The 13272-nt window shown below is 43.3% G+C and overlaps 1 protein-coding gene across 2 annotated transcripts in view; it reads right to left on the bottom strand.

Moving 5' to 3' along the window:
• Positions 1 to 150: 150 nt before the first annotated feature.
• The window catches only part of GLG1 (golgi glycoprotein 1), a 65065-nt gene continuing 51943 nt past the window's right edge, over positions 151 to 13272 (bottom strand). The window contains exons 20-27 of one of the 2 annotated variants that reach the window (XM_081018129.1): positions 13091 to 13214; positions 10132 to 10274; positions 8825 to 8926; positions 7855 to 7962; positions 7212 to 7332; positions 6526 to 6632; positions 4220 to 4383; positions 151 to 697 (exon numbers count right to left, since the gene is read on the bottom strand). In XM_081018129.1, coding sequence (XP_080874255.1) covers positions 691 to 697; positions 4220 to 4383; positions 6526 to 6632; positions 7212 to 7332; positions 7855 to 7962; positions 8825 to 8926; positions 10132 to 10274; positions 13091 to 13214 — 876 coding nt within the window. In that variant the 3' untranslated portion in view covers positions 151 to 690. Of the gene's footprint in view, positions 4384 to 6525; positions 6633 to 7211; positions 7333 to 7854; positions 7963 to 8824; positions 8927 to 10131; positions 10275 to 13090; positions 13215 to 13272 lie in introns of both variants that reach the window. The other variant, XM_081018130.1, reaches the window with a different exon arrangement.

Here is a 13272-nt window from a genome sequence, read left to right as displayed (position 1 = left end):
GTCTTGCGAGGCACCACTGTACCACATGAGTTTTTGTCAAAAGTTTTTCTGGATTAAAAAGAAAAGGAGATACAATTTGTCTGGCATGACTTGGGGAGGGAGATTCCCTTTTTATTCACAGTTGATGGTGACACAAGGAAAACAAGTAAAAACCTGCAGACTCTTTTTTATTAAATTCTCCCATTTCATCTGTACAGAAAAAAATGCACATTATGTTCAGAATCTCCGTTAACAATTCAAAATTACACAGCATGAACATGTAAAAAGAAAGAACAGCCAAGATTTTGTACAGAAAGGAAAAACAATTTACAAAAAAAACCCCTTGTTAATGTTACATTTTTTAAAAGGACTAAGGGTCAGCCAACATTAGCTGTATCATCTACCAATTTACTGTCACTCCAAAGGGCTGGTTTTGCAAGCTGCAGGAGGGGCACTGAATACGAACCCTTTTATGCCACCCTGAGTTGTTCTGTGCACCTGCATTTTGCTTCTCTCAAACACAAAACACGCCTATTCTTCAATCAAACACCACTTATATTGAGTTCCAAAGCATACCTGAAGGGAAATTGCAGCCTGCCTCTGATGCATTTCCAAGAACCTTGAGATAAGTCATTTAATTCTCTTTGCGCCAGCTAGGGAGCCTCTGGATGGAGGAGTCTGCAAGTGTCGGGGAAGCAGCACACCTGATGCTCAGAATCTACACAGAAATGGAACCAATTATCATGCTGGTCACAGCTGTCCAGAAGGACTAGCAATATGAGAACAGGTGTCAGCACAAGCCGGGGGCCAGGACAGTGCTGATACCACATGCTGGATGGCACCACTTCCTAAAGACAGTTCCCTCCACCCAGCACTCTTCCAGTTTGTTAGTATTAATGCTCTGGATGCACATGTAGTGTATATGTAGGAAGAGTGTAACCTATCAATCCAGTTGTACAAACTATGAAGCGGAACAGGATGTGTGATCCTTCAGTTTTCCAATTCACCAAGTTCCTTAACTTACTTTGGGACAAGAGAATACCCTAGGCTACATCTAAGAGCCACCACTAAGAGCCAAGAAATCCCTGCTCCTTAGGCCCCACCAGGGCTTTTCTGCAGGAACTCTAATCCTGTTATGCATAGAGCAGTGCCCAACCTGCATACATCCATCTCCAATGCATCAAACCAGGGCCTTCCTTGAGATGAGAGCCAAGAGAGCAGCATCAGCACAGCTTTAGATGAGACACAAGGAAGGAGAAGCAGCAGCACAGGGTCCAGAAGCTGGAGGAGCTCGTGTTACAAGACAGTCGAGGCCACAGTGATGAAGACAGCAAGTACTACAAGTTCAAACAGGGAACCTTATAGGGAAGAAGCAGAAAAACAAGCTCCCAATTCCTAAGTACTTTTCAAACATTCAAACTGCAGCACAGCCCCTTCAATCTTCCTCAAGCAGTTGCACGTATTCTGAGGAGGAAGTGACAAGCACAACACTTGCAATACAATGCCACTTTAGATGAAGGATCATTTTTGTAAACAGTCGTCCCTCAAATAAGCCCCAAAGCAGGAATACTTAGCTGTCAGACTGAAACTGACGGGGTCTGAGGAGACTGCATGGAGGCTTAGGTGATGCCGAGACAGAGACCTGCAGTGCTTGGAACTCAAGAGGCTGCTTCTCGTCTCTTTAAAACAATGGCTCGTTCAAGGTGACTGAGAGAATGGAGTGACTGGCTGTAATGGCTTCAGCATTCTGTCTCTTCCCAGGCAACTAGTCCCCTTATGTGCATCTCGCACAAGCTCCTCTTCGGTAGCATCACTATATGCCTGCAAAAACCACTGCTGCTGATTATGGGAATTTACTCAGGAGAGCATTTTTCTTTCATTAACCAATGGGGCACTCCCACTAGGATCGAGGGAAGGCAATTGTAGTTGGCTGAAGGGAAGCAATGTAAGAATAATACGTTGTGCATCTTATCTGAATGCATCTGCTAGCCAGGATGGTGGGGGCATCCTCTCCTTTCACAGCATTTGCTGCAGGGTCACCATATGCAAGTGCCAGTTTCTTCCCAACGTTGTGTAGGATTTGGAAGATGCTATGACCAAGGTTATTCCTGGCCTCCTACAGTATGAATGGCAGCTCTAAGCATCTGCAATTAATCTGCTGGCTGCCTCTCTTGCAAGTGACTTGAGTTGCCCTGGGAGCATCCTCACCATCGCCACCCCATTTCAGAGTCAAGGTGGATTCCTTAGGATAAAGAAGTCTATGCCTTGCCTCAGAGTTAAAACACAGAATAAACACAATACTGAAGGGCATCCACGTGTGGGTGAAAGGGAGGGGGGAGGGAATAGAGGCTTTGGAATGCACTGAGCACGCACTAGTTGGGGAACTATGGCACACACCCCTTTCCAATGTCACCATTCATAGATTCAGTAATATCAGAAGCAGGGGAAGGAAATCCAATCTAGTGGCCACAGTCCAAAAAAACCCTTCAGTACACACAGGCTCACCCACTGATCTTTGATTTCCCTAATCATCTCTCCTTAATTTTGGAGGCCTGAAACAGTCAGTGGGCCTCAGGGGTGGGGTGGGGTGAGATTCTTGCACAAGCTTTTCCAGTTTGCCATCCTCAGGAATACAAAGCCACACTCTGAACGACTTGCTTTCCAGTAGGATGAAAAATAAAGGTTTCCTAAAGCTAAAAACTTTTGTGCCTTTTACCAACACTTCAAGAGCAGCAGAAAATATTCACAGTAGTGGTATGGCTGAGTGTCCACATCATCATTAAGATCAGCTGGTCCCATTGCCAAAAGCCCCTCGCTTTTGTGACATTAATGCAGAACGCTGAGAAGTTGACATCTGACTGAGCAGTTGCAGCAAAGCAGGAAAAGGGGCAGGGAGGGGAAGAAGATGTTGCACTCAAGCCTTGTGTCGGGCAGACTCATGATTTAGCCCTCTAAAGCATACAGGCAACCATGTCTAACAGGCTGATAGATATCCTACTATACACAAGGAGCCTGCACATGTGTATTTCCTCTTCTTCGAGTTCCTCCCTGTGCTCTCCAATCAACAGACAAGGAGCACACTCCTGCTTATTGCAAACAGGTACTGTAGTACTGTTACTAAAAGCATCACTTCAGCAAAGATACCTCTCCCATCCAACTCTCAGAAAGCTATCCCCCCTCCCCTCCCCCATCCTTGCTTAGTGTAGGGAGCCCTGCCAGCTTCCCTACTTCCCAAATGGCTGATGATCTCTTTAGATGGATTCTTGACAGCAAGAAAAGTCTTACACCCTCCCTGACAGTTCAGGGAGGAAACTTCAGTAACTTGTAAATAAGGACCCTATGGATCCAACCCCTTTGGGGAGGACCCAAATCCTCGTTTTCTTCCAAAACCACCGCCTTACTACCCAAGACCACAGCTCCACCGTAGCTTGTCCAAAGGCTTCCCTTGAGATACAGTATGGTTTTGCAGGGGGTGCCTCTAAGACCACTGAAGTTTCTTTAATCTGGTCAATATTTTATTAACCCCAAAGATTGGAGTGGGGGTGGAGAAGTATGGAAGGCATTGCCTTTTGGCAAAAACGGAGGAACAAGCCACAAAAAGAAAAAAAGAAGTACAACAGAATACAGTAACAAAAGCACAAAAACAGTAGAGATGATGATGGGTCTCTGGAGGCAACTCTTGCTGACTGATTATGTGCTGGAGATGCTTGTTCCAGGGTGAGCCAGATGTCCAAAGCAAGGCCAGCTGTGAATGGTGGGTGATGTCCCTTCCCCTCGGTTCTCCTGCCTAAGCCAAGGAGCACAAACACTTCCACACCAAGACCTACTGTCCAACACTATGTCTGGAACAGATCTTTAAAAATTTGCTTTAAAAACCTCTTGAGCTGCAGGTTGTCAGTCTGTCTGGGGAGTGAAGGCAGTTCCGACAGTATGAGAAAGAGAGAAAGAGAAAGAGAAAAAACTTGTCTACAGGCAGGCAAACAACAGTCGCTAACGACAGGGTAACGAAGCTGCTGGCTGGACCGCCAAGGCTGCACGTGCCAACTCGTTCCGAGGGTGGAGAAGCCATGGACGAGATGGGACACTCAGCTGGCACGGGCTGCTGTTCTAATCTGTTTGTACTCTCCGGAGAGGTGGGAGGGGAGACTATACAGAGGAGGGCTGTACAAACTGGGCAACGGGCAGGCAGGCAGGCCTTCTTTCCTTCCTTCTTCCCTTTGACTACCAAGGCAGGCTCTACCTGTCCTTCAGCTCTCGTGTCACTCGCTTCGTGATACGCCCACACATCAGGCCAATCAGGAACAGGATGCAGATGCCCACACTGATCACTGAGAGGATGTAGTTCTTGGATGGAGAGGTCATCACTTGCATGGCAAGATCAGAAAAGCCTTCCGCTGGGGCAACCTGGCAGGCAAGGAGGAAGAAGAGTCAGCTCCCAAATCAATCGTAACAGATGTCTACAATGTACAGATGAAATTTAGGGGTCAGTGCTTCAAACAAATCTTCTCTAAAACCACCCGATTTGTTACAACCCTGTATAGACCAGAATAGGGTTGCAGGACCATAAACTGGGCTAGGCCGTTTGTCCATGTTATGCTGGTGTTCTGCCAGCTCCTTCTCTCATAGGTGCTTACCTGAACCTTCTTTTCTTCTTCACAGGCTTAAGAAATTTAAAATAAATATTAAACAGCTTGTAAATTCTTTCAAATAAAAATAAAGGAACAAAGTAGGGCAGGGAGACGGTATTTTCAGCAGTGACACCTCCTAAAGATGATCACCTGGCACCAGCTTTGTGATTTTTTTTAGAGCCAGGTGAAGACCTTTCTATTCACCTAAGGGCCTTTGAAATAATTGTTTTATGGACTAGTCTTCTTGGCTGTAAAAACTGTTTTGTGTTTTTAGTTTAAGTTTTAGTTTATCGCTTTATATTGTACCTTAATTGTGCTTGTTTTGGGCATCAATCAAAGATTTTGTGTAATGGGGTAGCTTTATAAATTCCATTAATAAATGATTTTTTAAAAGTATCTGATCCTATCCCTCCCTCACATGGTATTGAACACAAAATGATCTACAGCTGTGAAGTAGGAAGGAAGTTGAGCAGTTGGGGGAGTGGTGCAGGAAAAACAACTTGCTCCTTAACTTAAAGAATTGTGGACTTTAGGAAATGTAAATTGAATATTCAGCCACTTATTATTGAGGGGAAGTGCGTGGAACAGGTCTCAGTGTTTCGATTTCTGGGAATGGAGTTGAGAAACGACCTAACCTGGGGAGAGAACAGCAAAGACCTGGTGAAGAGAGCACAGCAGAGGTTATATTTTTTTGAGAATCCTCCAGAAAAACAATCTCTCAAAGGACCTGTTGATGGCATTTTACCATTGCACTGTGGAGAGCGTACTAACTTATGGTCTGTGTGTATGGTTTGGGAGCTGCACGGCCAGGGAAAAAACAATGCTATCCAGGGTTGTAAAGACTGCAGAGAGAATAATTGGGTGCACTCTTCCCACCTTAGATCAAATCTATGCTGCCAGGTGCCATAAGAAAGCGGGAGAGATAGCACAGGATAGCACGCACCCCGGAAATGATCTCTTTCAGCTTCTGCCTTCTGGAAGAAGGTACAGGGTTATAAAGGCCAGGACTAGCCGCCTGAGAAACAGTTTCTATGCAAATGCAATTCTGGTTCAGCATAAGGGGTTTCTACAGTATAGTGTATTTTAAAATAGGGTTTTAGAGTTTTTAGGGGTTTTTGAATGTTTTATGTAGTTTTGTGGTAGTTTTATGTAGTTTTTATGTAGTTTTATGTAGTTTTGCAATTTCATTGTCCTGCATGGGACAATGACAATAAAGATCTATCTATCTATCTATCTATCTATCTATCTATCTATCTAAAAGTAGCAAGGAGTCCTACGCTCCTTATATCCTTTCAACTGCAAGCTTTTCCCTTGAGAGTCAGGATGTTCTTTCTGTAACCAATCTCTCCTCAGCAGAGTGTGCAAACACAAACCATGGTACGTGCAGCAAGGTGTCTGGAGAGGAGGAGTGGGGATTCCCCACTAGGGTGCTACATGCTTGTCCAACAGCAGGATGGTATTGCCCTCCCACAGCTGCCCTGTGCTGGGCCTTCCAAATTTCTCTCTCTCTCTCCCTGCCCCCCCCCCCCCATTTCAGGGGCCAGGAGCTCAGATATCAAGAGATGGGGCACTGCTCTGTAACAGCAACTGTTATATTTTGTGCTGCACTTGCCCTGGCAAGTATAGCTTTCTACAGATGGAATTTAGAATTGCACAGAAGTGGTGAGGAGCCATGCTCGACATGCATATTAAGGCTGTCCATGCCGGTAACTCAGTTTCGCTTCCAAGACCAATCTAGCATATTGTGTCAAGGATTGTCATTACAGTAGCGGCATTCCATCATGTGTTCACGGCCTTCAGCACCAACACATCATCATGCTGGAACCTTCCATCTGTTCCAATTCCCTCCTATCCCCAACAATCCCTAGGCACCCAGAAGAGGTCTTCCTAGAGGAATAAAGTGAGCAGCTTTGCTCACCTTGGCAGCGTAGCTCCACATTTCAATCCGGTCGTTAAGGCGCTTCTTACACTCAGGCTGCAACCTCACACGCTTGTCCTCCAGGGCCTCCATCAGACAAGACATCTCTGCAGAACAGAGGAAAGAGTGTTACAAATGATTGAAGGCACAGTTTTTCTCAGATCATCATGATCTTGATCTTCCCACCCTCTTGCTATTATGTGTTTCTCAAGGTGACAAAACAGTTAACGACCATCCCATCACACCACTTCATGGGGGGGGGGAGCACTGGGGGGCTCAGAGATTTCATGGGCACCAGTCAAAATCATCAGGGGTGCATGCGGGCACCACATTGGTGACCCCAGTGTTTAACATATTTTTTATATATTTTTAGAAAATACGTATTGCTTAGAAAGGATTTTACTCATTAATCTAAACAATGACGCTGAAAGTTGTATGAAAGTTCCTCTGTTTTTCCCCCAAGTATATTGATTTTTACCACTGGTGGGGGGATTCTATCCACTAGTCCTTCACATCTCTAGGAAGTGTACAAATCTATCCTAAGCAAGTTGTTAGAGTGCAATTGTGCCTAGACTTGTTCAATACCAAGGGCAGGAACAGAAGATTAAAAATGATTGAATCTGTGGAAGTAGTACTACTGGTGGCAGAGATGCTTCCTGGGCTTTTTAGCAAGCTGTAAGACTTACGTCGCCCTCTTCCTGGTGGGATGGCAGCACAGTGGTGCTTGATGTCAAGGGCACAGGCCGTATGAAGGACGGGGTCAACAAAGATATCAGCTTTACTCTCCTTCAACATGTTGAGCACCTCCTAGAAGGGCAGAAAATTGCAATGCACCCTCGATATAATGATTTGCATATTTCATCTTAACTTGCTCATCCTCCTGCTGCTTCATTATACTTAGAATACTTAAACCCTGCTTCATAGCCCTGAGCAGTTCTCAAATAAAGTAAGAATTTTTTTTCAGTGTGGAAGACTCCAGTTGCTTTCAAATGGAGCACATTTATAGTAGTCTTACTCAAAGTCATGAAGGCATTTATGACTGTTGCCGGGTCGGAATTTGAAAGGGATGTGCTTAAGTGTGGCAACAGAAAAATGCAAAGGGGAAGGAATGGATGCCTTCCTTTGGCTGACTGAAGTGGACTGAGGAGCAGTGACAGAGGAGAAAGCAAATCACAACCAGCCCTAGGAATCCTTGGAACATCCAAGCTAGAGAACAAAGCTGTGGTGCCGAAGAAGTTCCGAAGTGAGGAGAATACCAACAGATTGAGCTGTACACAATCTAGCATTCTCCCCCTTGCCATTAGCCCAGAAGCACACCTAGTTCTTTACCTTCTTGCACATGTCTGCTTTGATCTTTAGCAGATTCACTTTCAGGCATTCTTCCACTTGTCCTGTCTGCTCCTGGGCTGCTGCTTCCTCAGCACACAAGCTAGAAATCTTTAAAAACATAAAATACATTAGGTTGTAGTACCACAGGCCAACAAATTAGCCTCCTTTTGGAGGGAGATAGAACAAATTTATGTGACAAAAAGGTCCAAAACATGGAATCTAGCAAGGGAAACAACTACAACCTTACTTTCCGGTTCAGTATATGTTAGCCCTTTATTACTGAGGAAAGGCTTATAGTGTAACATAGCCCAAAGGATTAGCAACATTATCCAGAGGTCCTCTACTGTGGATGTTGCCTAAGGCCAAGGCTGGAAGCTATTCCCTGACTTAAGCTAAATTCCAGCTGGCAGAGCCTGGAACAATTTCTGGAAATGAGCAGAGGTGACAAGCAGCACCTACTCTCCACCCTGCAAGAGCAGGATTCTATGCTTCTATTATAATAGTCTTTGCTCGGCAAGGCAATACTATTAGGGGCCGTCTACTCCTGCTTTTAAGCTTCCTGTTCCTTTCCAAATTCATGGGAGGCTTGTTCTCAAAGAGGTCCTTAAATATCAGTTACGATGAAACAAGGAGTCTCCCACACACTATTCCTCATAGCATGAAAAGGACCAAGGGGAGGAACTTTACATTTCAACTTAACTCTGGACAGGATGATTCCATATGAAATACGAACGATTTTTGTGTAAGATGCTAAGCTGGATTCCCATAATGCTTTGCTCTATAAGCTGCTCTTGGAGCAAATCTATTCTCTGCAAATTGCAAATGCCACAAAAGGTGACAACCACAAGGTGATTTTAAACTACTGGGGGATTCAATCAAGATCGCCATAGTTCAAACTGTATTACCAGGAGCTCATGAGAACTTGCCAACATATATAGTGTGAAGGAGGATTGAATTTGAAAGCTCCTACCTCTTCTGAGCAGTGCATCTGCAACTGAGGATCTAACCGGTAATCAAGAGCGGATTCCTCGATAATCACTCGAATCTGATCTTCACAGTCAGGAGAGAGACGCTGTTTAAGGGTGAGAACAAGAACAGTCATGCCACAGAATCATTAATGCACATTCAGCACAAATCTTAACTACTAACCATTAACCACTAATCTTAACTAACTTGAGCAATCATGTATTTTTGGTGCATTTTTTAGCACTAAAAATCTCTTAAAGTCAATCTTTGACAGCAAAAGGCAGCTTCGTATATGGCTTTTTTCTATAGGGAGAATTCTTCATATGGGAAAACATCAGATGAGGCAGCACTTAGACAAAACCTGCAATTCAATTCAAGATGCAAGAATACAGCAAGCCAAAGCAATCTGATCAAAGAGGGTAATTATGTGTTACATTCACCACACCAGAAGAAGCTCCATGCAAGTGAGCCTCTGACAGCTGGGAATTCTGAATGCTTCCAGGGAGATAAGGCAGAGATAAGTCCTCCTTCACTGTTTACCTATGCTCATATTCTGTCTCCTAATATCCTTCAATATATTCATGAGGGAAAAGAGCAGGGCCATTTAGCTGATAAAGAGATAAGATAAGCAGAGGAAGGCTACCAGCAGCTCAATGATCACCTCTACTTTCTGTCTGCAGGTCCAAGAAGAAGCCTTCTCAACTCTCAGTGGCTGCTTTACACATCACTCCTTTTAACATAATGATTGCACCACTTAGGCTGATCAGTGACACCAGATGGATTACCAAAAATTCACTGTTCCAAAAAATAAGCTAATAACATAATTAATTGTGCGATTTCAATATAGTTACAACTTTTTCCAAATATAAGTGGTTAACTTTTAGGACTTGATAAAATTAATGTTAAACACTCTATTATTTACAAACATTAAACCGTGTATGGAACTGCATGTTTTCAATTGTCCCATCTTAAAATGTCTTATTAAGTGGGTTTTATTGATTTTTCTCTCATAATCAACATTCATTTCAAATGCTTGGTTGCTGGAAAAATTCTTTAGTTAATCAGCATGTAAAATTTACACAGCACACTTTTTAAATTTGAAGTTAAATAAACGTAACTTTTAAGTTTAGGTTGACTAAATCAGATCACTGTTACAAATTCCCAGAGGACCTGTATAACTGGGCCTAAGCTTCTGAGACCTGCCTGTATTTTAAACATGCTTGTTGACTGGCACACGCCACATAGCAGAACAAGTCACTTTGGGGGCCTTCTGGCCCTAGGTCCTTGTGAACCACATGCCCCATAAGTCACCTGGTCTGCGTATTTCAGCTTCAAGCAGGATATGACCTGCCCTTCAAGCTCGGAATCATCCTTGGCCTTGGTCAGAATGCTCTGGCAGAACTTGGGGATGTCAGCTTTGCAGGCCTTCCTGAGCACTGGATTCAGGCGGTAATCTACGAAGGAAGAAAGGAGCAAAATTAGTGATGAAGACCGGCTGCTGGAATGAGGCGCCAGCTGCAGAACTGAGCCACTTTTACTAAGCAGCCTAGCACTGGAGTTCTTTCTGTCTGAGTTGCCCGTAATGTAGCCAAATTGCAAGGCCTTGGCTCTCAGGAAACCAGCTACATACACACAAGGCTTGGCAGATGCCCACAATCCTGTGGGAGCATAGAAAAAAAGGAACAAGCTGTAGAATTCAGCTTACCCAGTTCCCAGCTCTCATGGTCATGGTTGACCATTAATATGGAGATTGCTCCTGCTTCTCTCTTCCCCTAGTGCAAGCAACAAACCCTGGCTTAGCATCATATCCACATCAGCAATGTTGTTTGTTCTGCTCAAAGGATGCAGAAGAACAAGGAAGCCAAGAACAAGCTTTAGCTTTACACTGTGGTTTGTTAGGGTCACAACAAACTACTATCTCTGATTCATACGTAACATTTAGGTATGGATTGTGGTTTGTAGGTCCTGCTTGTGATAGGGAGGGCATGCCAATGCTAAATCATTGCCAAGTGTCATGGATGAGGTGATATGAAAGTCTTCTGTGGTGGCTATCAACTGATGATGCACACAGGGTTAGGGATATCAAAATTTAAAAACAACTATCCAAACCACACTGGTTTCCAACTTTGTTATGTTCTAACCAGTACTGCATATAAATAGAGCTGAATGGTGAAGGCATGGGGTTGTGCAAGTAGAGGACAAATTATTTTAACACTCAAGAAAAGTTTGCCTTGGAGGGGATTATACCTGCAGCAGACCTGAATAGACAAAACATTTATGCCACACAAACAAAGCAAACAAGACAGTCTAGTCTAGGAAGGCTGAACTTGGGACGCTGCCAGAGCCCTCCCACAGCCTTCCCAAAGCAGGATAAGCATGTGATCACAGCTATGCACACGTGTGGGGAGGAAATAAATAAATGGAGAGTGGGTTTCCTTGGCTCTCCATTTATTTATTTACCAGCCACCCACAAAGCTACAATCGTGTAAGTAAAATAAGCATAAGATGTGAGTTACCTGTATAAATAACAGCTATAAAATATCCTAGCACCAGCCCTTTCCTTAAAAAAGGTCAGTTCCTAAAAGCCTGTTGAAATACGAAAGTATTCACCTGCCAGCAGAAGGGCAACCAGGAAGGAGCCAGTCTAATGACTCTAGGAAGAGAGTTCCAATGTCTGGGAGCAGTTACCAAGACAGTCCTATCTTGTTTTTTTTTTTTTTTTTTAAATTTTTTATTGATTTTACAGAAAAGTTTTAAACAATACAAACAAATAAAAAGACATACAAACATGTATAATTTCATAACCTTTTTTTTTTCATATCCCTCTCTTCTCGGACTCCCCCAAACCTCCCCTTCCTACATCCCAATTTCCAAAATTATTTCAGCAAATTCTAAATAGTTTTATCAAAATATATTTTTTCTTACTCTTTTCTTCAACTTAATCTTATGTCGCTGTAATCTCCTTTTCTCTCCAAACCTCGACATTTTAACATTCCTCAATTTTATAATAGTTCTTAAGATAAATTTTGAATTTCTTCCAATCTTCTTCCGCCGTCTCTTTCCCCTGCTCACGGATTCTGCCAGTCATCTCAGCCAATGTCATATAGTCTATCACCTTCATCTGCCACTCTTCCAAGGTGGGTAATTCTTCTGTCTTCCAATACTTTGCAATGAGTATTCTTGCTGCTGTCGTAGCATACATAAAAAAGGTTCTATCTCTCTTTAACACCAATTGGCCGGCAATGCCCAAGAGAAAGGCTTCTGGTTTCTTCGGGAAAGTACATTTAAGTACCTTTTTCATTTCATTATATATCATTTCCCAAAAAGCCTTAATCTTCGGGCACGTCCACCAAAGATGATAAAAGGTACCTTCAGTTTCTTTACACTTCCAACACTTATTATCAGGCAAATGATAAATTTTTGCTAGCTTGACTGGGGTCATGTACCACCTATAGATCATTTTCATAATATTTTCCTTTAAGGCATTACATGCCGTAAATTTTATACCGGTGTTCCACAACCATTCCCAGTCAGCAAACATAATATTATGACCAATGTCCTGTGCCCACTTAATCATAGCTGATTTAACTGTTTCATCTTGTGTATTCCATTTCAGCAGCAGATTATACATTCTTGACAAATTCTTAGTATTGGGTTCTAACAGTTCAATTTCTAATTTTGATTTCTCCACCTGGAAGCCAATTTTCCTGTCTTGTTTATACACCTCCATTATTTGATAATAATGGAGCCAATCTCGAACTTTGGGTTTCAATTTCTCATAACTCTGTAACTTCAACTTATCTCCATCTTGTTCCAAAATTTCCCAATACTTTAGCCAAGACAGTCCTATCTTGTGTGCCCGGCAAACATGCCGTGAGGGTGGTGTGACTGAGTGAAGGGCCTCCCCCGAAGATCTCAGGGCCCAGGTAGGTTCGTATGAGGGAATATGGTCTTTCAGATAGCCAGGATCTAAGCTGTATAGGGCTTTATAAGGTCATAACCAGAACTTTGAATTGTTCCTGGAAACAGACCAGTAGCCATTGGAAATGCTTTAAAAAGGAAATCATTTGCTCCCTATATCTAACCCTGGCCAACAGTCTGGCTGCAGCTCTTTGGGCTAGCTGAAATTTCTGAGCACATTTTAAAGGCAGCTCCACGTAGAGCACATTACAGTAGTCCAGATGGGATATATCAGACATTACAGGTAATAAAGATTACAGCCCTTAAGTGCAGACCCCAGGCCCAATTCCAAGAAAAGCCCCACCATTACCTGTGTTCTGTGTAATCTGGCGCTTGGTAATCATTTGCTTGCATTTGGGATCCATCATTTCGCTGTTCTTGTTCTGTTTCAAACACTGCAGCATGTTCTTTGCATCTGCTTCTGGACAGAATCTCTGACAGAGGGAGAGAAAGCACCAACGAGTCAGCAAGGGGAGAGCAACAGCACTTCCC

Source organism: Podarcis pityusensis (assembly GCF_964106645.2).
Source record: "Podarcis pityusensis genome assembly, chromosome: 8".
Taxonomy (NCBI): Eukaryota; Metazoa; Chordata; class Lepidosauria; order Squamata; family Lacertidae; genus Podarcis; species Podarcis pityusensis.
This window is presented reverse-complemented; position numbering and strand designations above follow the sequence as displayed.